The sequence below is a fragment of the Garra rufa genome, chromosome 15 (genome assembly GCF_049309525.1).
Source record: "Garra rufa chromosome 15, GarRuf1.0, whole genome shotgun sequence".
NCBI classification, from domain to species: domain Eukaryota; kingdom Metazoa; phylum Chordata; class Actinopteri; order Cypriniformes; family Cyprinidae; genus Garra; species Garra rufa.
Window position 1 is genome coordinate 24,814,173 of NC_133375.1, and position 24,608 is coordinate 24,838,780.

Here is a 24,608-nt window from a genome sequence, read left to right on the forward strand (position 1 = left end):
TTTACGTACGAAACGCAAGGCTCATGTTTAACCATGATACTGTCCTCTGAAGTGTGACGTGTCAAACTAACTTGACCGCACGGGCTCACAGAAACTTATAGGTGCAGCTACGGACCAATCAGAAAATCGCACCAGTCGCTGTAGCCAATCAGGTGCAGGCTCTGCAAGGTGCATTCTTTTCACCGTTATTTTTTTTGGTTGCTCTTATTTGGAAGTGTGTTACAACGAAATTCTATTAAGGGTACAGTCTGTTAGAGCAACTTGTCTGGTCTGCGATTTTTTTCGATCTTGGGAATTATTAACTGTCATTGCTCAAATAAAAAAGGGCGTTGATGTGCTCTCTTAGGAGGCAGCACTAATAATATGAGCAGTAGGGACCTGACGCTGTCACAGGCAGTCTGTTTTTGTTGATACCGTCAGCAGCCGCTCAGGAGGGAGACACAGAGGAATTAATGCGTATTTAAACAGCAACACAGGCGTGTTGGAAATACACTGAAGACGAAAAATGAGAGGCCTAGGATACTTTATTGCACTTTTATTCTTTCCCATGTCATTTGCTGTGGATTTCCATGTGGAGCCAGGATCCTATAACGCGCACCGGGTTTATGTGAAGTCTCCCGTAGCTGCAAGAAGTCTAATCGGGACGGGATCGGATGCAGATATTTCTCAAATCCACCGTCACATCCAGAAAAGAAGCGCAGATGGTGGAGCAGACTCCTGTAATGGGTTGGAGGGATTTGAGACCAAGTTAACTAGCAATACGCACAACGTAAGTTCACTCGATGCTGCCCCGCGGTTGTGTCTCAAAACCTAGGGGTCTTCCCCTAACCCTAATAGACATCATTTTTGACAGTCGTAACCGAGAGTTTCTTATCAATATCCTTTCAAATATTAATACCTTAAAACTAACTAGTATATGTTTTATGTTGCTAACACTTGCTAGTGAGTAACTCAATAATGACTAACGTTAATATTTAAAAACTACTATGATGACTAGTATCTAATGCATATGAAGTAATATGTAATAGTGTGTAATGAATGACTAGGAACAGTAAAAATAGTACTAGTGACAAAAATAGACACTAAAGAATATGTTTAATTGTTCTTTAAAGCTCACTAGATTTTGAAACAGCCTGTCACATTTGTTTACCTCAGACGTATTCAAACTTTTGTGATAAACAGAAATTTAAATAATGTAAAATGTGATTAAAATGCAAATTTAATTTTTTACTAGAACATTTTCAAAGCGAAAGTGATTTGAAGACGCGTAAGATTGTATTATGTTTTCTATGATTACTGTCATAGCCCTCAGAATACATTTTCTTTATGATTTCTGTTTTTATAACTTTATAACTAAATGTTGCATTTGAAGTTCCTCTTTGACAAGTAGGTGTAGTTTGGCTTGCATAAGTTGCAAAACCAGTTGAACTGGTTTGACAACCTGTTTAATTTTTTTTTCCAACCAGCTAGGCGTTTTCAAAGCATGTTGATTTTCACTGGACCATATACTTAATAATACAAGCAAGTTTTAATATTACAAAATTGAACAGCATACTGACACTAGTCAGCGCATTGTAAAATGACTTCCTTTTCTCAGAAATGCTTCTTTGTCAGATTAGCTAAAATAATCAAGAGGTGTTTGAGGGTTGGTTGAAGCTTCATCATCCCACCTCTACCTCACCAACCCTCAGATAAACTTCCTTTGCTCATTACTCACAGCGGTGTTAACCTTCTCAAAGCCGTGATACTGTGGTTTGTCTTTCTGCAGAAAGCTATCATGAATTTACAAGAGGTGGCAGGAACAACCACAGCTGTGTTAATCAGCAGAAAACTGTCTCTAAGTGTTTTATGATTATGCTTGCGCTGACCTTCTGGTCTTTATATACTGTTTGGATACTGTGTTCAATTCTAGTGTGGGGTCAGAAACACTAGATGGGATTAGAAGATTTAAAGATGTTATTCACAGATGAAGCCCAAAACAAGAAAGTGAAAGTATTGTAGTCGTTCTCTTCATTCTTTCCTGGTTTACTGTGGGTATCCACAAGAGAAATGAGAGCAGAGATAGTCAGAAATCTAGCCGTTTGAGATTTTCATGAGACTCACATTTGCTTTGACAGTGTAAAGGAACTATTTGACTTTTTAAACTGATCAATTTGTCCTTTTTAATACAAATTCAAAAACCTATGAACAAGTAGCTTTCAAATAATGGGTCTGAAGCCCACTTTCACAAAAGGGGTTGGAAGTTTAATAATTTATATTTGAAAAAGAAACTTTTAAAATGGCAAAAACACACAAAAAATAAAGATCTAAATGGAAAAACTATTGAAAAAACATGCAACGAATTTAATATGTCAACACCCCTTGTTTCAGTTAATAAAAAGTTTGTCATAATTACAGCAGAAATATCAGAGGAAATATCAAATAAAGTGTTACATTTACAAGTCAAAAAGGTTGAGAACCACTTAAAGTGTCAAAACCAAACGGATGATGAAAATATAACACAGTTTTGATATGTCATCTTCAGTTTCACAATTTATTCCTGTTTTTCTGGCACCATTTTGAGTTCATTGTTATGGGTATAGTTGCTAGGTTTTTGATTTAGTGTTTTGTTTAAGATTAGCATGTGTTTTGCATAGCCTGACATTTGCAGTGTCTTTCTAGGACATGCAATAAAATCCTTTAAAACTCGTATAAAAAAAGTTTGTCCATGTTGATTCACTTTTAGCATTGCTTTTGTTTAAAATAAATAAAATGTGTTTTTTTTTTTCAGTGGACCTTTCAGGATATGAGTCGATCTGTGTCTCTGGCCTGGGTGGGGGATGGAACTGGGGTGAGTTTCACTTTTGATTAATTATGTGTTCACACTATCGTATACTTGCCGTTCTGAGATGAAGTCGTCGAAAGAACCTTTCACCATGCTAAAAATTCCTTTCAAGGTTAGATGAGGACTTTTTTAGCTTTAGGCTTAAATTTAGACTGTCTCGATAATCTTCCCAGATCACTTTGGCTGTTCACGAGGCTCACAAATTAGCATAAACACAACTATCAATATGGCCAAATGCAAACTCAGAACCAGTTTGACCTCTCTCATGCATGCTCCGGTGCACATTCAAGGCCACGTCAAGACGTCTGTATTTTTACCCTGCCCATTAGTGCAATAAAAACAATACATACACTATCATTCAAAACAGTATTTAGAGTTTAAAATAACTGTTTTCTGTTTTAATATGTTTTAAAATGTAATTTATTTGTGCAATAGCAAAGCTGAATTTTCAGCAGCCATTACTCTAGTCTTCAGTGACTAATCATCCTTCAGAAATAATTATAATAGGCAGATTTTCTGCTCAGGAAGCATTTCTTGAAGATTTGTGTTTAACTGTCTTCGTGTCTCAATCTTAGGTGGTGCTGGCCCTTACAACATTTCAGATGCCAATAGTCTTCCTGCGATTCGGTCAGTCTAAACTGTACAGGAGGTGAGTGCTAGTTTGAATCATGTGTTTGTCTTTGTAATACCAAAGTAGTATTTGCTTTGCTTAATTTGTTTCTCAATCCTCCACTCTTTGTGACAGTGAAAACTATGGAAAGTCGTTTGAGGATGTCACAGATCTTATCAACAACACCTTCATCAGCACTGACTTTGGGATTGCTATTGGTCCAGAAAACTCAGGCAAGGTGGGCAAGGCAATAACGTCGAAAATCCAGCCTTTTAGTAACTCCTCCCTATATGCCCACATGAGCTGGGAAGCTGTTAGGTTAAAGATGTTTCTCAAACTGCTGAATTGGCCTGTAGATGCAGCATGTCAATCACAGTAAAAATAGACCTTTCTGTTCTTTGCTGGTGTTTCAATACTCAGTGCAATTCCACAGATTTGTGACAGCACTTTAAAGCCTTGATATTCTTTCCCACAGGTTATCCTCACGGGAGATGCTTCCGGAGGGACTGGTGCCAGAATTTTCCGTTCAAGAGATTTTGGCAAGAGTTTCATCCACACAGAATTGCCCTTCCACCCACTAATGCAGATAATGTACAACCCTCAAAACTCGGATGTGCTTGTAGCCATCAGCGTCACGGTGAGAGCCTTCAAAATATTTGTGTTATTTCCTTATTGATTTTTTAAAAAGGTGTTGATGTGCTTTCTTACAGTTCCTCATAGAAACTTTTTGGCATCAAATGGAAGGTTACTAAGAGTCATTTGATCAGTTGAAGAATTTAGTTAGTGTAATTTTGTACACTTATTATGACCATTATGAGCACATATTGCATTTAAGCCCTTAGTTTATCTTATAGTTAAGATCAAAACTGTCATCAACACATACTGGGTTTCCTGAACTGATAAGATTTCTTGTTTTGTGGTTATCTAAATGACATGATAGCATAATAAATGTAGCTTTAAATATTTGCTATTCACTTCCTCCTCAAGTATGTTTTTAAAGGGGTCATGACATGGATTTTATCATTTTAATATGTTCCTCGAGGTTTACTTGAAATGTTAGTAAATTTTTTTGGCACAAAAATAAAACAAATATGTGGAAAAATTATTATTTTCAACTCTCATTCTGACCCTCTGTCTAAAACAACCTGTTTTAAAGGAACACTCCACTTTTTTTGGAAATAGGCTAATTCTCCAACTCCCCCCGAGTTAATAAGTTGGGTTTTACCGTTTTGAAATCCATTCAGCCGTTCTCCTGTTCTGGCGATATCACTTTTAGCATAGCTTAGCATAGATCATTGAATCCTATGAGACCAATAGCACCGCGTTCAAAAATGACCAACGAGTTTCCATATTTGTCCTATTTAAAACTTGACTCTTCTGCAGTTATATTGTGTACTAAGACCAGGGGGAAATGTAAAGATGCGATTTTCTAGGCCGATAAGATTAGGAACTACACTTCCATTCCGGCGTAATAGTCAAGGACGTTTACTGCCGTAAAATGGACGCAGCAGGTGGAGTAATATCACACAGCGCCTGAAATTAGTTCCCAGCTAGGTAACTTCCAACGAGGAACGCTCCCTGTGCATGCAGTTGGTCACATTGTGCTGCGATGTGCTGCGTGATATTACTCCGCCTGCTTCGGCCATGTTACGGCAGCAAACTTCCCTGACTATTACGCCGGAATGGGAGTGTAGTTCCTAATCTTATCGGCCTAGAAAATCGCAGCTTTACATTTTCCGCTGGTCTTAGTACACAATATAACTGCAGAAGAGTCAAGTGTTAAATAGGACAAATACCGAAACTCATTGGTCATTTTTGAACGTGATGCTATTGGTCTCATAGGATTCAATGATCTATGCTAAGCTATGCTAAAAGTGATATCGCCAGAACAGGAGAATGGCTGAATGGATTTTAAAACGGTAAAAATCAATTTATTAACTCGGGGGGAGTTGGAGAATTAGCCTATTTCCAAAAAAAGTGGAGTGTTCCTTTAAGGGGCGGGTCCTTTAAGCCTTGTCAGTAGTTGGCCACTGTTATATGAAAATCCACACCCCCTCACTATTGCATGTGAGTGTTTTGACAACTCAAAATATAACTGTCATTTCCGGACAAAACATTATGAAATAATTTACTTACCATTTGTGATGCAGCTACAGTCAGATCTCGTATTGCTGCATCTTTTAACAAATGTTTCTTTGTGAACTTTCCATGATACTGTGCCCCGTTTACAAAGCAAAATCCTCCGATCAATCCTTAGATGATCAATCCAGAATGCCATTAAAAATAAACTAACCACTTGTTCCTTAAACTGAGATCCTTCTGATGTCTGTACAAAGCCAAACCAAGCACATCAAAGCAAATGTTCTTTCACTTCAATTGTCCTGTTGACGACAGACTCAAGCGCGTAGACTGTGTCAGAAAGCGCACTCATCTGTGTACTGTATCCAGTGCAGACAAGATAGCGGCAGTGATTATAATTTCTATTTGCTTATGATGTGACGTGACACTCGCATTCAGCATAATCAAGTGTCAGCGGTTAATAGTGATGGGTCGTTTGTTCATCACATGACAGCCCCACAAGCTTAACCTATGCTGTCTGAGCCGGAAAGAGAATTTATTCGTTCGGGTTCGAGTTGTTCGTTCTTTTGTCACTTGACCATTTACCGGATCAGTAGATAGAGGTGAGGTAAGCTAATAATCGACTAAATTAATCTTTTCTGTTTCTTATATTATTATAGTTTTGTGATCAACGTTTGTGTAAGCAGTAGATGTGTTAGGGAAGTAACACATAGCAGTTTAATTATATTTAGCTAAAATGAACGAAATGACTCGAAAAAAAATTTGTTCATTTTGCTGAAGGAGACTCAAAGGTCCGAGTCGGTAAAATGATCTGAACTTCCCATCACTAGTGGTTAAGCGACTGAACGCAAGTGGACAGGGCCTGTGGTGAGAAGAAGACTATTTGTCGATGTCTTGCTCTGGAGGCAGTGTTTATGCAATAATGCAAACGACTGTGGCTACTGAGGGTTAATACATAAATGCTTTTTTATAAATGATGATGAGGACATTTTAATTTATGAAACTTGCAGGATGTACTGAGCATACAAAGACCTCTTTTATGCCAAAAGATTAAGGGAAATTTGGTTTCTCATGTCATGACCCCTTTAAAAACAAGAAGATACACATTTATAGTGCTTGAAGATGATTCACTTAAAATCATTTTATTGCTGTTGTTTCAGCATGATCTCTGGATCTCTAAAGACTTTGGTGGAGCATGGACGAAAATCCATGAGACGGTGTGTGTGGTCAAATGGTAAGCTTTTTATGATTGTTAAAACCACTCTAGGAATGAGTCTTATGTTTGTGAAGACACAAGGGGTTCAGGGTGGAGTGACTTTATATAGTAGGGCCTGTTTTGTTTAATGTTTTGACCAGTGTTCTGGATCGTTCTGCACATCCAGGACACACAAAAACACAAACATGCAAATATGGCCACCATGGCAGCAACACGAGACATTCTCTGCTGAGTCACCCTGTTTTTCCACACGGCTCAGTTTTCAAATGTCCGAGGAAGCTTGCCTGCTCCAGATAGACTGCTGCATCAAACTTAAGTTAGATTCTCCAGTATTTTGAACTTGAATTCAACAGTATTTTATTATACACTTCAACAGGGAAGTAGTTATATTGACAAGGAAGTTCAGTAAGGCTAATCATTTATTTGCACATTTAATGTTTGACTAAAGGAGCCAGATCTGTTTGGGAACTTTTAGTTTTTTTTCATATTTATATACTGTATAGTTTCTTCAGTCCTCCTCTGAGCATTCCTGACTGTAGGTTATAGTTTCATTCTCAGTGGTCCCTGCAGCCTTCCGCGTAACCTAGTTTTAAAAAAAGAACTGTATCCAACCTTTTTCGAAAGACAGGATCAAAACGGCAGTAGAAAATTGGGTCAGATCAGTCAGACGTTATCTTGAGAGCTTGAGTCTACAGTGTGCGGCACTAAACATGAAGAGAGGATGCAAAGGTCGTACATGACTTCAGAAGCCAGAAAAGTCACTCCAAAAAACTAGATTATTTTTGTTATGCAGTTCCTTTTAAATGAAAATGACATTAAAAATATGCTTGTGTTGTAATTTAAGCAAGTATTATTATAAGTGTACAGTTTCAGAACTGCACCGGTTAAGTTTGGACACTTTATTAGCTTTATTAATAGATACATATCATGAAAATATGACTTTTTCCATGTTTAAGTGCTATAATCGGGTCCCCGGTGCATCTACCAACCCAAAAAACATAAAAAAGGACAACACTATAACTTTGTTCTGATAAGCCGTTTGCTGCAAGCATGTGAAAAAAAGATTTTTGCTCGGTGACATAGAAATGGGATCTTATTATAAAATCACCACCCCTTAATCTGCACGTTTCCACCCACAGCGGCATCATGTTTTTGCGAGCGACAAAGGTGTACCAGTTCTAACACCATGGCAAAAGTTTGCGCAAAGCATGCTAACTGTTCTGTCTTTGGCTGCACGAATGAGCACAGAACAATATTTAGAGTTCCAGCCTCAGAGAAGACAAGAGAGCAGCTGATTTATTGATTTATTTACTGTATATTACGCTGCTGCCACATAGATTTAATATAAACATGCAATTTCATTCCCAGCTGTTTACTTTCACAGACATAACTGACTGTTTTGGTAAATCCTGTGTGTTTTTAACACAAACTTGTGTGTGTTTAACAGTTTAAGCGCAATGAGACATGAAAGAGAACTAAGTTTAGTACTCACATCACATGCTGTGTGTAAGCCGCTTTCTGAGCACGTGCTTCGGAGGTGTGCACTCAGAAAACAGTGTGTTTCTGCTTCCACTCAAAATGAGCATTTTCAAAATGATATATAAATTATATATATATATAAATTATATATATATATATATATATATATATATATATATATTTATATTTAGTTAACAATTCTGGTTTGTTGGTAATTTTCCAGCAGTGTGGCAACCTGAAGACTCCTCAACCCGAGTCACTCCCTTAAGTCTTGTCTTAACAATACGCCATATGATCTCAGACAATCCTAGCTATCCTGTTACAACAATGCCATAAATTTTAATGGAGAATCAATCACTATATAACCAGCTTCTTGTTGCATTTGTTCATTTGTTATTTATAATGCAAAAATATGGTTTGTGTGGTGATTGTCACAAACTAGCTCTCCTTCCTTGACATTATAATGTGCAGCATGTTTGCACTTGTTAAGCTGCAAACAAATGACTGATGTATAGTGATATAATCTGACTGCTGTTGTTTTATGAGGTCTCTTGAGTTTAATCTCACGGATCAATTCTTTCTTCCTCTTTTCCACAGGGGAATGGATACTCTGTTCGTCTCCACCAACCTTAACGGATCATGCTGTGAGTAATATTTATAGCTTTGTTGATGGTGTGGTGACACGAATGTGTCTGTGTGTATCAATTATTTTTTTTTCTGATTTTACTTCCTTGTGCATTAGTCACCGCATTGAAATTAAGTTATAATAACTCTTAATTTTCATTATTTGCAGTAATAGCTGGACATTTCACAGCTATCCGTTCATAAACACATAATGACATTTAGTGCAATCCCAAGTTTATTAGTGTTTCTTGAATTTTTAAAGAAAAACCTCATTTGTGACCCTGGACCACAAAACCAGTCATAGGTAGCATGGGTATATTTGTAGGAATAGCCAAAAATACACTGTATGGGTCAAAATTATCAATTTTTCTTTTGTGCCAAAAATCATTAGGATAATAAGTAAAGATCATGTTCCATGAAGATGTTTTGTAAATTTCCTTCTGTAAATATATGAAAACTTATTTTTTGATTAGTAACATGCATTGCTAAGAGCTTCATTTGGACAACTTTAAAGGCGATTTTCTCAATATTTTGATTGTTTTTGCACCCTCAGATTTTAGATTTTCAAATAGTTGTATCTCGGCCAAATATTGTCCTATCCTAACAAGCCACACATCAATAGAAACTGAATTGTTTATTCATTTCGGTTTCAAAATCTCAATTTCCAAAAACTGACCCTTATGACTGGTTTTGTGGTTTAGGATCACATTTATGTTATCCAGTTGGATTTGTATCTGAATTTGCAACAGCAATTGACTGAAAACTAAATGTTTTAGTTTGCAAAACATATAAACACTAGTACACAATTGGCAAATGTGACGATACATCAACAGTCAACTGGCCCAATACTCTCTCACATTTGTCCTGTCAGCAGCCATCCTTACCGTTGAGCTCAACTGAGTAAAAGTGTACACTTTTACACTCCTTTTCCTATATTTAGCAATGAGTGTATGTGCTTTTTTTGCAAAGTGATTGCACCAGTGTCAGAGGGGATGATGCAGCATCCTGTGAGTGGTGTTGCTCAAGAGCTCATTAATAGTGTTTAGATTAAATGTTGTTAGAAGCTTTTTGAATTAGAATTCAGCATCCCACAGTGGATTTGAGTCAGCAAACAGTGGAAAAATACACCACCACTGCGGCCCAATGCAGTATCAGCAACTCATAAATCATCTATTTCTGTAGTAATGTTGCTGTTTGATGATTTTTTGTTTTCAGTTGATAAAGGCATGCTGGTGCTGAGAAAGTCAGCTGACTTTGGTGCTACCTTTAAAACAGTCGCCGAAAGGATCTACTCCTTTGGGATCGGCGGACGCTTCCTGTTTGCTTCAGTCATGGCTGGATCAGGAAACGTAATGCCGTCGGCGTCAGAGGTGTGTGAGGGGCACTTGAGTATGTGTGTGTGTGTGTGTGTGTGTGTGTGTGTGTGTGTGTGTGTGTGCATATATAAATGCATGAATGTGATATGGTAAGTGTGTGCATGTTTTTTAGGAGATGATACGGGCAATACATGTGTCGGTGGACAAAGGTGAGACGTGGAACATGGCACAACTTCCTCCTGTCGGCCATGAGCAGTTTTATTCAATACTGGCAGCCAATGATGAAATGGTCTTCATGCATGTGGATGAACCAGGAGGTGAGTTTTTGCTTTTTAGTTACCATAACCATAATACATGTGCTTACAATCTAGCATTTCCTAATCTATACACCATCACAAAAATTTAAATATAGATATATTAGATAGTATTAAGAATCAAGCGTATGTAAACTTTTGAACAGGGTCATTTTTATAAATTCAACTTTTATTTTTCTCTTGTGGACTATATGTGAACATCTTTTATGTAAAATATCTTATTCAGGTCAGTACTACATAAACAATAACATGCATTTTGTATAATCCCTCTTATTTTGGTCAAATAATTAACATTTTGCAGATTCTGAAAGGGGGATGCAAACTTTTGACCTCAACTGTACATTATTTATTGTAGTGAAAACTTTTATTGGTCAGCCACTGGCTTTTAGTAACATCAATGAGTGAACCATTAATAAAATGCCAAATTAAACACAAAAACACAGAAATTTGATTTGTACTGCTTGATATGCCTTTCCGTTTCTGTGTCTTTTAACTGTATTGTGTGTGTGTGTGTGTGTGTGTGTGTGTGTGTGTGTGTGTGTGTGTGTGTGTGTGTGTGTGTGTGTGTGTGTGTGTGTGTGTTTTCAGACACTGGGTTTGGCACCATCTATGTATCAGATGACAGAGGCACTGTGTATTCCAAGTCTCTAGAACACCATCTGTATACGACCCCAGGGGGTGAGACAGACTTCACGAACGTCACTTCCCTCAGAGGAGTCTACACTACTAGCGTGCTGGCTGATGGTATGACTACATCCTACACAAGACGGACATATGCTTATAATCTGTCCGTAATATTTAACATCCGATTGCTCAAGAGCAATTGTATACTTTAAATCGATATGGATAAAAGCAGTGTCAAAGTAATAGCTTGCTGTTACTTTCTAAATATAAATATGAATATGCATATGGTATTTAGCATTGCATAGATCCCTATTCAAAGTTTTGGGGTCTGTAAGATTTTTCAATGTTTTGTAAAGAAACATCTTATGCTTGCCAAGACTGCATTTATATGATTAATATGCAGTAAAACCTGTAATCATTTTCTATTTTAATATATTTTAAAATGCAATTTATTTCTGTGATGGCAAAGCAGTGTTTTTTAGTATCATTAAGGTACTACAGTAGTTTTTAATAATATTTTTAATTAGTTTCATAAGTGACAAAAATATTTGTATATTATATGGTTTTCATTTTAGTTAATTATAAAAACCCGTGGCAAAGCTAAATCGACATCATTACACTAGTCTTCAGTGTCACATGATCCTTCAGAAATCACTCTAATATGCTGATTTGGTGCTCAAGAAACAATTCTTATTATGATCAATGTTAATAATTGTTGTGCTGCTTAACATTTTTTTGGAAACTATTATATGTTTTGATGGATTTTGCTGAATAAGTATTAATTAAAAAAAAAAAACAGACTAAACCAAACTTTTGAATGATAGTGTATGTATGATTACATTAATAATTAATAGATAAAATAACCAACTAAATGTGAGATCAATGACTTCATATGACTAAATTATGGAAGTCCGTTTCCGCCACTGAGTAAAAAATAAAAAAGTTAATTGCGATTTTTTTTTATCTCACAATTCTGACTTTTTCTCGCAATTTCAATTTTACATCGTGCAATTCTGACTTTTTTCTCAGAACTGAGATATAAACTCGCAATTGTGAGAAATTCAGTCAGAATTGCATGATATAAACTCACAATTCTGACTTCATAACATGCAATTGCGAGTTTTTATCATGCAATTCTGAGAAAAAAGTCAGAAATGTGAGTTTATACCTCACAATTCTGACTTTATAACATGCAATTGTGAGTCAGAATTGTAAGATATAAACTCACAATTCTGAGAACATATCAGTTCTTTTACCAATTGAAAGTTGGAGTTTATATCTCACAATACTGAGAAAAAAGTCATAATTGTGAGAAAAAAGTCATAATTGTGAGATATAAACTTGCAATTGCAAGAAAAAAAGTCAGAATTTTTTATCTCACAATTCTGACATTATGACTCGCAATTGCGACGTTATATCATGCAATTCTAAGAAATAAGTCAGAATTGTGAGTTTATTTCACAATTCTGACTTTTGAACTGGCAGTTGCGAGTTTATATCACGCACTTTTGATTTGACTTTATTTCTCAAAATTGCGAGTCTGTATCACAATTTTGAGAAAAAAAGGTCAGAATTGTAAGATAAAAAGTCGAAATAACCTTTTTTAAAAAAGTTTTATTCAGTGGCAGAAACAAGCTTCCATATCAAATTAAGTTCAGGCTTTTCTGAAATGTTTTTGTGTTAATGTCTATTCCTCTTTTCTGCTTAGATGGCTCAGTACAGACCGTAATATCATTTGATCAGGGAGGAGAGTGGGTTCCTTTGAAGAAACCAGAGAACAGCAAGTGCGATTCCACAGCCAAAGATCCAGAAATGGTAAGAACCACTTTTAAGGGAATTTGTAATAATTGGCCAGATGTGGCCAAATAGTTAAACTACTTGAGAAGACCTCTAACAGTATGTCTTTTCTTTTATACTTACCTTTTGTTGTCTTTTCTCCTGTGCAGTGTAGTCTGCATATTCATGCCTCATACAGCACCTCCATGAAGCTGAATGTTCCCATGCTGCCTCTGAGTGAACCTAATGCTGTGGGACTTATAGTGGCTCATGGTAATGCACACACACTATTAGAAACAGTCTAAAGGCCTATGTCTTTCTGTGACAATTTATACATTATTTTAGTGTTTTAATTTAATTGGCAGTAATAATAACTTGCATTGAACAAAACAGAATTGCAAAAACATTGACTTTCATATAATAAATCTCTGAACTATTCCGCTCACACTTTTTCAGGAAGTGTAGGTGATGCAATCTCAATGATGACTCCTGATGTGTACGTGTCTGATGATGGAGGCTACACCTGGATGCAGGCCCTGAAGGGGCCACACCATTACGCCATCCTGGACTCGGGAGGCCTGCTGGTGGCCGTGGAGCACAACGAAGCCAAACCCATCTCTGAGATTAAGTGAGCATCCTCACTTTGGAGTATTAGATTTCATTATAGTTTCTATTAATATCTTGAAATATTTTAATTTTAATAGTTTAATACATTGAGTTAAATTAAATGAAAAAGGCAACTAGCTGAAATAAAACTAATTTTGAAATAATCAAATTAAAGGGATAGTTTACCCAAAAATGAAAATTCTGTCATTAATTACTCACCCTCATGTCGTTCCAAACCTGTAAGACCTTTGTCAAAACACAAATTAAGATATTTTAGCTGAAATCCGACAGCAACGCAACTACCACATTTAAGACCCAGAAAAGTAGTAAGGACATTGTTAAAATAGTCCATTTGACATCAGTGGCTCAACCGTAATTTTATGAAGCTACTAGAATACATTTTATGTACAAAGAAAACAAAAACAATCACTTTATGATTGGGTTTTATGTGACCAGTTTTCCATGCCAAGCTGAAAATACGCAAATATACAAAGTATACCTGGTAAAAACTGCTTGTGTGTCTCTTAGGTTCTCCACTGATGAGGGGCAATGCTGGCATGTTCATAAGTTCACCCAGACGCCGATGTTCTTCACAGGGCTGGCCTCAGAGCCTGGTGCCCGCTCAGTGAATGTCAGTCTGTGGGGTTATGAAGATGCTCTGATCAGCCACTGGGTAACTTACACCATTGACTTTAAAGACCTGCTGACACGTAACTGTGAGTGACCAGTTCTGTTTGGACCACACAAAATCCACCTATATAATTCAGTTTAGCACAAACTAATCTTTCTGTCTGTTTCCCAGGCGAGGAAAATGATTACATCCAGTGGCTGGCGCACTCTGATGACATAAGCGACCCAGAAGACGGTTGCATGCTGGGTTATAAGGAACGTTTCCTGCGTGTGAGAAAGGACTCTGTGTGTTGGATTGGCAGAGATTACATAGTCACAAAGCAGCCCACGCCGTGCAGTTGTACACTGGATGACTTCCTGTGGTGAGTGGGAAATAAAGTTACAGTATTGGCCAAAGTTATTTGAACATTAGAAAACATGGTTTAAAGTCAGTTATTTCTGTCTTTTGCTGAAGTGTGTCAGTAGGAAATATCAGTTTGCATTTCTGAACATTCATTTTGCCATTCATTCTAATAATCCAGTGAGATTTTTGTTTGCACAAGGAGTCAGGGAGCCAGTGCTCCACACAGAGATCTGATCTCATCATCATCTAGAATGACATGAAGAAACAGAACAAACTGAGACCAAATCCAGAAGAACTGTGGCAACATCTCCAAGATGCTTTAAGAAACCTACCTGTAAAGCTACAGTACTGTTAAAAGTTTTAGGCATTTGTAAAAATGCTGTAAAATGAGGATGCTGCCAAAAATGTTATAAATAGATTTTAATAGAAGATTAACTTCTGTTCACTAAATTAAATCAACATTTTGTGTGACCATTCTTTGCGTTTAAAGCAGCTTGGATGATGATGAGATTAGATCTCTATGTGGAGCACTGGCTGTTGTCAGACTCCCTGTGCAAACAAAAATCTCACTGGATTATTACGATTAATGACAAAATGAATGTTTGGAAATGTAAACTGATGTTTCCTACTGACACACTACAACAAAAGATAGAAATAACGGACTAAAACCATTTTTCAGCTGTTGGAAATAGTGTTCTAATAATTTTGACACCTTTTTTAAAAATTTAACTTTAAATTTCATTTTAGCTTTAGGTAGAAAAATGGATTGTTTTGTTGCACTTTAGGTATTTTAAACAAGTTTCTGTTTTAGTAACAACTTTTATCATATTCTGTGTCACCACATGCTGGTTTATGGTGTAGACGTCAAGGTTTTCAAATATGTCAAATATTCTCTGCCCTCCTCCTTAGTGACTTTGGATACTACCGTAAAGAGAACAGCTCAGTATGTATTGAACAGGCTGATCTCAAAGGCCACGATTTGGAGATCTGCATCCACGGGAGGAAGGAACAGCTACAGACCAGTGGGTAATGCCCTCTTTATTGTTTTCCATTGCTTGAGGAATAATGGTTTGTTCTAGCATTAGTAAGTAGACGGTTTTCACTTGATTCTCTATTATCTTGCATCTTGTTCCTGACGTATTAGGAAAGCTCTAGAAACAACATGCAAACATGCAGTTTGTTTCATGGTTGTTATTCTTTAATAGGTACCGAAAGATTCCAGGTGATAAATGTGAAGGAGGGGAACAACCAGGAAGAACGATGATTGACCTGAGCAAGAGATGCGTTAGCGACCTGCTGGAGCCTCAACTGCTGGTGAGAATGAATTTAGCATGCTAGTTTAATCATTCAGACAGGAGTTCAAATGTGTTTTTACCCCAGTATTTTATACAGTATGTATGTATATCTACACAAATGTATTTAATAATTAATAGGTTACCCCAAAAATTATTATTTTTTAAAATTTTATAATAGAAAATAATTTGTGCTGTCAAAATGAGTGGGCAGGGCTAGAGTTAGCCACCCCACTCACAACTGTTGCTTCTGTCTCTTTTTTTCCTGACAAGAAGTGCGTTTATTTAGTCGCAGAATGTCTTTACGACCACATCAAACAGGAGGCTTTTCAGATGCGCACTTCAACTTTACTTCTGCGTCAGGCGCTAGTCAAATGAGCGCAGGAAAGGTACAGGTGACAAGGAGCTTCAGTAGAACAGTGAAATGCTGTGTCAGAGGTTGTCAGGTCATATGTTAGTAATAACAAATTTTACTGTCCTGTCAGCCATTATACTGTGCTCGTAGAATGCGCGCACTGAGTTTAATTGCACGCACAAATATGGTGGCGCATGTTGTAGCCTGTATCATTTCATATTAGAGCGAATGAAACTACGATCATCAGCGGCAGCTCTTAAAGTAATAGCAGCCAAATAACCTATTAACCCAGCTGCTGTGATGTCTGGTAATCAAAGAACGAAAGGGGAAAAACGAGGAAAATATAGCTGCAAGCAGCGATAATGGGGCCAAGCCCTGAACGGTCAGCAAAAGCAAGGCAGAGGCAGAAGAGCAAAAACAGCATAAAGAGAACATACACAAAAAACGGATGTACAGGTGTGAATGAACTCAAAATGAACAAAAAACACATTTGTTTCTAAACAAGAGAATGAAAGACAAAGTACAATGCAAGTACCTCAGAGAGGTATTTCTCAGGAATGGTAGCGAATATCAAAAATCGCTTTAGTTGCTTCTGTGTGGCTCAGTCCTAAGATCATCTTCTGGGATTTTGGACAAAATTGGACAAAATTTAATGGAGGAGTAATGAAAAAACAGCCCTTCAAAATGGTGGACACAAACATTGGTGGAAAATGACAAATGAGCCATTCTCAAAATCTGCATGACCCAGAGAATGAAAGGATACACATAAATACACAAAAATAACTGAATTTTGACAACGTTACAAGCATTTTTGCAAAAATCTTTATATCTCTTGAACACTAAGTGGTGCTGTGTTCAAACTTCTCAGGTACCTCCAGGACATACCATTGATTATCTCTACCAATTTTTGTATCAATAAAGTAGATAGAAAAATATTGCAATTTAAGACAAATTTCAAAATGGCGTACAAGCGGGTTTGTCAGATCCTGGCAAAATTGGCATCCACAGATTCAGCATGGCCTGAGAAATCTATAGAAACTAATGATTTTCTGACTTACATTTCAACAGTTATTAGCCAAAATTGAATTTTTTCATATCTTGTGATCTATAGGTGGTGCTGCTGCCAAATTTGGCCCCTAACAATAACTTTTGTAGCTTTAAGGATTCATCTATTTTTTTAGTATTTAATAACTTTTTCAATTTCTGTATGTTTCCTACTTGCTGAAGGGCACAGGTAAATAATGGATTTGTGTGAAGATTGTTTTAAGTTTACTTAAATTAGAAGTTGTTATTTTTTAAACTCTAATAAATGTTACAATTGACAGCTCTCAGTTATATTGTAATGTTGAATGGTTTTAGTCAATGGTTAAATATTAAGGGAAAAAAAACAATGTTCCAGGTATATACTGTCTTTATGTTGTTTCTACATTCATTTGAAGATTTAATATGAAATAATTGCAATATAAAAGTATATTTAAGTGGGATTAATCACAATTAATTTCAGAGAAAATGTGCGATTATTTAGTTATTTTTTTATTTACAGCACTTAAAATAATATAGAGAGAAGCAGTTTTTTAACAAATTGTACAAACTGAAACATAAAGATTGATGAATTATTCACATTTAGAAATGCATTTAGAAAATAGATGAATTTGCACTCATGTACCTGCATTTACCCCATATCTCTGTAATCCACAGACAGATAAACCTACCTCACGAACCGGCCCTATCATTGCGATCGTCATAGCCGTCCTGCTGACCGGCATAGTGTTTGCAGTTCTGTTTGTAAAGAAGTACGTCTGTGGTGGAAGGTCAGTCTGTTCACTAAAATTTTAAAAGTTTCATACAGAATATATTTAATTATATCACAAATTAACTAAACGATCCCTGTATTTTTCAGGTTCCTTGTACACAGATACTCTGTCTTACAACATAATGCAGAAGCCAGCGGCATAGATGATCCACTAGAGACAGATGTTGCAGGAGCACCCAAGAATGATTTCCACGATGACTCAGATGAGGTACACTAAATCAATTCACCTAAATGTTTGTCTTGATTATTTACAAGGTGACCATACACCCTCTTTTTATTTATAAATTGTCTGGAATTTGGCTTTGTTTTCCTATTGATATTCTCTCTACAGTTGTTCTCTGTAGATCCCACTTTCATGATTGTTTTTTTTTTTTTTTTTTACAATGCATGCATGCTATTGGTCAAACTATTTTTCAGTCATTGCCTTCAGCAAATATGAAAAATAGGAGCCAAAACCTGAACATTTTATCATACAAAATTCATATTATTTTTGATTTAGTACTGACCTGAATAAGACATTTCACACAAAAGAAGTTACATATAGTCCACAAGTGAAAATAATGATTAATTATCAAAAATTAACCTGTTCAAAAGTTTACATACACTTGATTCTTAATACTGTGTTGTTACCTGAATGACCCACAGCTATGTTTTTTTTTTTTTTTTTTTTTTTTTTTTTTTAGTGATAGTTGTTCATGAGTCCCTTGTTTGTCCTGAACAGTTAAACCGCCTGCTGTTCTTCAGAAAAATCCTTCAGGTCCCACAAATTCTTGTTTTTTTCAGCATTTTCATGTTTTTGAACCCTTTCCAACAATGACTGTAGGATTTTGAGATTCATCTTTTCACACTGAGGACAACTGAGGGACTCGTATGCAACTATTACAGAAGGTTCAAATGCTCACTGATGCTTTAGGAAACATCAAGAGCCGGAGGGTGAAAACTTTTGGAATTTGAAGATCATTCTGTTCAAAAGTTTACACCCCTGGCTCTTCATGCATCGTGTTTCCTTCCGAAGCATCAGTGAGTGTTTGAACCTTCTGTAATAGTTGCATGAGTCCCTCAGTTGTCCTCAGTGTGAAAAGATGGATCTCAAAATCATACAGTCATTGTTGGAAAGGGTTCAAATACACAAAAATGCTGAAAAACCAAAGAATTTGTGGGACCTAAAGAACTTTTCTGAAGAACAGCAGGCAATGTAACTGTTCAGGACAAACAAGGGATTTATGAACAACTATAACTGAACAAAAAAAGTGTATGTAAACTTTTGAATGGGATCCCTTTTATAATTTCAGCTATTATTTTCTATTATATTGTGAAATAAATGATTCAGGCCAGATAGATAAAAGGTATGATGCCTCTTATTTTGGTCAAAGAATTAACATTTAGCAGATTCTGCAAGGTGTATGTAAACTTTTGACTTCAACTGTATGTAGTATTCATATGTCAAATAGTTGTACTAATCTAAATGATTGTGTGTGTTTGGCAGGACCTGCTTGAGTAAAGAGCATTAAGTGAGCAGAAGAAGCTACATTTCCTGTCATTCAGGCATTACTGCTGCTGTCTCTATCTTCCTGAAGCACAAACCAGCTGTCAGCTTTCTCAGACTTGCACGCCATGCACTTCCTTGCTTCTCGACCAATGGGAGGAAACCTGGTCGCTTCTCCACCAATAGGAAGCTGTTCTCATGATAGAAGAGTCCTGTGAATGTAACACTGCTGAAAGCGGTGAACAAGTGTTTAAAATGCTGTTTGTGGGAGTTTCATCATTCTTTCTTTGGGGTCTTTCTAGGTGCGATTTGAATAATCAAACCTTTGTTCGATGAGACTGTCAATGGGGTGCTTGTAAAATACTTGCTTTCTTTTTATGTACAGATCTAGAGGTTTTGTTTATCCTCATGGTGAAATCAGATTTTGAGTTTCTTTGAGCAGAAATTTCATTCAGAAACAGAATGCATTCAATCATATCAGACGCATGTGTTGCATCCCAGGTTTAAATACTGTGCTACTGAACCCTGACTGTGTTTATCACTAGAATGTGAGCAGAACTGCTGTCAGCGTCCACTTTGCTGTAAGTAACCGGGGGGTGTTCCATAAAACAAGTTTACCAAATAAGTCAGGCTTATTTCAGTTAGTCTGACTTATTTTAAGCCAAATCAAGTGACAATAAGTCAGACTAACTAAAATAAGCCTGGCTTATTTGGTAAATTTGTTTTATGGAACACCCCCCAGGTGTTAATGAATCTAGCAATAAAATGAAACAGGCTTCACAAAAAGGGAAATATTTATAATTTAAGATGAACATTATTTACCTGAAACTGTGTAGCTGTGTTGTAGGCTGTGAGTTTGATAAAGGGGGACAAATAACTAAAACATGGAGATCATTTTCACATATTTCACCATTAATTTGTAAGCTACTGTCACACTTCAAACCTAGTCACTTAGGGAAATTTTGTATTATAATAATAAATATTTTTATGAAAGAAGCAATGACGCAAATGCATGTAAAATAGAACACAGCTGTAGTTTGTGTACAACCTTGCATATTTTGCCCGAATCAAATTTTGTAGTTAAATAGTTTTGTAGCTTTCAATGTGTGCTGTTTTTGGTTCTCATCTCGACAGCAGGAAAGTCCCATGTTATCACTCAGAAAAAAGTGTGACTGTTTTTTTTTTTTCAACCATAGCGCACAGGAACGCCTAAAACCTGACTAAGTGTTTGCGTGACAAACCAGTAGTCGCAATAACTTTGCATGTTAATTATTTTCATGTGGCTTCAGTGAGGTGAGAACATTTCCAATGGTCTGAAGTCTCTGACCATGTGATTTCATTTTGAACATTCAAATGCAATAGAGCGTTTTAGAACCTTTCCATTGGTACTTCCTGTTTGATGTTTAATGTCTGATGCAGTGCGTTTCCTATTAAGTGTGCATTTAAATATCAGTTCTAGTTCATTTGGAGCCATTTTTAAAGTTCGAATTCTCAAAACAATAGTCTCATATTTTCTTGAGGACAATCTCCTTTGCGAAGAGTTACATAGTGTTTAATAGGTTTAAAAATCCTAGTGTATGTATTGATTCAAGTGCCTAGCATGGAGGCATAGCTTGTGCCTTCCCGTGAAATGTAGAATGACAAATTTATTCTTTCATTTGACAAATTCTATATGTTAATATACTAAATTAGAACAATTATGCCCCTAAATTAGTTCATTCTTGTTACTAAATTGAGTTGCTCTCTGTGCTTGGGGTAATAATAATAAATGCAGTGCAAATGAAACAAAGCTAAATGATTTCCATTGTGACAGTGATTTTATTTATGAGAGGTGTTATACTTTTCTTGCTGTGCAAAATCAATGTACATATTAGTTGTGAAGCTCTGTACATATATAGCAATTCTGACTTTGTATCTTTTATTTTTGCTCTGTATATTTGGAACAGAACTGTTTGTTTGAGAAATAAATAGATTTGTCTCATTGAATTGCTATTTTTATTTGTGATTTCTAGCTTGTACAAGAGCAAAAAAGCAAACATGACAGAAAAACTAAAGGAAAATATCGAAATTTAAAGGGATAGCTCAAACAAACATTTAAATTCTGTCATTAATTACTCACCTGTAAGACCTTTGTTCATCTTTGGAAAACAAATTAAGATATTTTTACTGAAATCCCATCTCTCTGACTCGCCATAGACAGCAAGCGTTCTACTAGCTCTCAGATTTCATCAAAAATATTTTAATTTGTGGGATGAACGAAGATCTTATGGGTTTGGAACAACATGAGGGTGAGTAATTAATTACTCACAGAACAGAATTTTCATTTTTGGATGAACTATCCTTTTGAAGTTCATAAAAAAACAGGTTTAGACTTGTGCGGCAAGTGTTTCGATAAACAGCGGATGACTTAGCAGCCACTTAAATTCTATACAGGAAGTTGCCTTCACTATCAAAAAACTCTCTTCCCTTCTGTTCCACTGGACTGGGCTTTTCTTTCAACGTTTGTGCGATGTTCTCCAGTTCTTCCTCTGTCAGAATCACTCCATCCCATTCCTCTTCTAACTCTATATCATCCCTCATGTCCATTTCAGCTGTAGAGTCAGGGTGTTCTTGTAAAGCAGGCGTCATTTTCTGTGATGCTACTATGTTACCACTAGAGGGCAGGAGTCCAGTCTCAGTTTCCCTCACTGTAAGTGCTCCTGTGCTCAGTGTTGTCAGGGCACCTGTGCTTCCAGAGGGGAGTATGGCTGGTGTTGGAGTCTTTGGCAGTCTGGGTTGTTCAGTTTTTCCATCTCTGAGAGACTGTGGCTGTGGCCCAGTATTAGCTAATACTTTTGCGTCCTGCTTTAGCTTTCGAACTGCTGATGGGGTGAATTTGCTGCGGAGGACTCTGGAAATGACATCAGGGCTTACAGAGAAACCCTCTGCTAATCTCTGTAGTGTCCATTCATCTGGGGACTCCTGCTTTAAGTATCTGTAAGAAGAGACTTATGATTGGTCAGTGTTTGTGACTATTACAGAAGGTTCAAATGCTCACTGATGCTCCTGGAAACATGATGCAATAAGAACCAGAGGTGAAAATGTAACTTATTTTGTTATCTGGGGAACAAGTATCTTCTGTAGCTTCTGAGGGGCATAAGATAATTAGGCAAAATATGAAAAATGTACACATCTCCATTCTGTTCAAAAGTTTTCACCCCACTTTTTTTGGAAATAGGCTCATTCTCCAACTCCCCCCGAGTTAATAAGTTGAGTTTTACCGTTTTGAAATCCTTTCAGCCGTTCTCCTGTTCTGGTGATATCACTTTTAGCATAGCTTAGCATAGATCATTGAATCCTATTAGACCAATAGCATCGCGTTCAAAAATGACCAACGAGTTTCGATATTTGTCCTATTTAAAAATTGAATCTTCTGTAGTTATATCGTGTACTAATACCAGCGGAAAATGTAAAGCTGCGATTTTCTAGAACGATAAGATTAGGAACTACACTCCCATTTCGGCCTAATAGTCAAGGAAGTTTGCTGCAGAAAAACAAACAGTGTTCCAACCAATCAGCGTCAGGGGGTTGGTGTTGTGGACTTTCCTACTGGTGCAGGGATGTGAGGGAGGCGGAGCGAAAGTCCACAACACCAAACCCCTGACGCTGATTGGTTGGAACACTGTTTGTTTTTCTGTGGAAAGGTTGGTAGCACCGATTGTTTTTTTGGCATATCTCGGACCCTAGGCTGACCAGAGAGACGCATTTTTTTTTACAGCCAATTTATGGGGCAGGCAGCGAGCGGATCGTGAAGAAAGGTCAGCTGAATTTGACACTTTAGGCTTGAAATCGCTGATACAACCTTAACTCAGGGGGGAGTTGGAGAATGAGCCTATTTCCAAAAAAAGTAGAGTGTTCCATTTAATGCAAATTTGTTCCTTCTAAAGCATCGGTGAGCATTTGAACCTTCTGTAATAGTTGCATATGAGTCCCTCAGTTGTCCTCAGTGTAAAAAAAAATGGATCTCAAAATCATACAATCATTGTTGGAAAGGGTTCAAAACCAAAAACTTGCTGAAAAACCGAAGAATTTGTGGGACCTGAAAGATTTTTCTGAAGAACAGTGGGCAGTTTAACTGTTCAGGACAAACAAGGGACTCATGAACAACCATCACTTAAAAAAACAAACACAGCGGTGGCTCATTCAGATAGAAAAAACAGTATTAAGAATCAAGTTTACCGGTATGTAAACTTTTGAACTGGGTCATTTTTATAAATTCAACTATTATTTTCTCTTGTGGACTATTGTGTGAAATATCTTATTCAGGTCAGTACTAAATAACAAATAACATGCATTTTGTATGAAATAATCTTATTTTGCTAAAATAATTAACATTTTGACTTGCTGTGTGACTGACCAATCAGAAAAAAGTATTACACAGACATTTTCTCACTGATACCTTATCTGCTGAATAGCATTCCAGCTGAGTCTTCTCTCTGGAGCTCCAGGATTGTTCATTTTCCTCTTGATGATGTGAAATTTTGCTGATTTATGCCTTCTCTTCTCTTCACTGCACAGGAAACAATGTTATTGGATGAAGACAGCGGTATTTGCTTTTGTGCTTCTGTATAAGGACTCACCTAATAATAGAGTTCAGTTTGGCTTCTACTGCATCCATATCACTGTCATCTTCAAACATATCTTCCTGTTGTTTCTGTTTTGGATGCGAGTCAGGATACTTCTGTGACATCCACCCGGATGCATCTCGACTGGCATGGCGACAAACCTGGCAAGCAGCAGGTCCTGGGAGAGAGGCCAGTTTGGTGGCCAACATGCAGGCCATTCTCCACGGTGTGCCCATCCTGTACAGTCAGGGATACAAAAAAACAGTGACATCTGACATCTAAAATTGCAATTGAATCCAATATAAAAAGTATATTTGTTAAACAATATCTATAATATCATTACAATATCTTTTTGTGCACTCAATTTTGAATTTGCATGATCTGCTATTTTTTACCGGCTGTTGACAGAAACGCCTCTGTAACACCTTAAAGCTTTAGCAAAATAAAACAAGATTTTTTTATGTGTTTCAACCAAAGTTCAGATTTCTCTTATGTACACTACCAGTCAAAAGTTTTTGAACAGTAGGATTTTTCATGTTTTTTTTTTTACCAAGCCAGCATTTATGTGATCCAAAACACAGCAAACAGTAATATTGTCAAATATTTTTACTATTTAC

The 24,608-nt window shown here is 36.7% G+C and overlaps 2 protein-coding genes across 3 annotated transcripts in view; one reads left to right on the plus strand and one right to left on the minus strand.

Annotated features, from left to right (window-relative positions):
- Positions 1-215: 215 nt before the first annotated feature.
- sort1b (sortilin 1b) lies at positions 216-21,373 on the plus strand. The gene is made up of 20 exons (XM_073818581.1): positions 216-769; positions 2,771-2,830; positions 3,400-3,473; positions 3,570-3,672; positions 3,910-4,071; positions 6,674-6,747; positions 8,806-8,852; positions 10,048-10,202; positions 10,321-10,465; positions 11,051-11,206; positions 12,795-12,901; positions 13,033-13,135; positions 13,319-13,490; positions 13,997-14,184; positions 14,271-14,460; positions 15,351-15,467; positions 15,647-15,755; positions 17,787-17,899; positions 17,989-18,109; positions 19,388-21,373. The coding sequence occupies exons 1-20, from the start codon at positions 506-508 to the stop codon at positions 19,400-19,402; spliced, it is 2,475 nt and encodes an 824-aa protein (XP_073674682.1). The 5' UTR covers positions 216-505; the 3' UTR covers positions 19,403-21,373.
- The window catches only part of ngrn (neugrin, neurite outgrowth associated), a 6,616-nt gene continuing 3,193 nt past the window's right edge, over positions 21,186-24,608 (minus strand). For both annotated transcript variants that reach the window (XM_073818583.1, XM_073818582.1), the window contains exons 2-4: positions 24,007-24,228; positions 23,826-23,936; positions 21,186-22,361 (exon numbers count right to left, since the gene is read on the minus strand). In XM_073818583.1, the coding sequence (XP_073674684.1) occupies positions 21,806-22,361; positions 23,826-23,936; positions 24,007-24,227 (888 nt within the window). In that variant the 5' untranslated portion in view covers position 24,228 and the 3' untranslated portion in view covers positions 21,186-21,805. The remainder of the gene's footprint in view (positions 22,362-23,825; positions 23,937-24,006; positions 24,229-24,608) is intronic.

What these genes read in the sequence shown, in the direction of transcription:
- sort1b (XM_073818581.1), top strand. Translation starts at nt 506, where the DNA reads ATGAGAGGCCTAGGATACTTTATTGCACTTTTATTCTTTCCCATGTCA. An exon ending in TAACTAGCAATACGCACAAC is followed by an intron (nt 770 to 2,770) that starts GTAAGTTCACTC and finishes TTTTTTTTTCAG; the next exon opens with TGGACCTTTCAGGATATGAG. An exon ending in AAACCCATCTCTGAGATTAA is followed by an intron (nt 13,491 to 13,996) that starts GTGAGCATCCTC and finishes TGTGTCTCTTAG; the next exon opens with GTTCTCCACTGATGAGGGGC.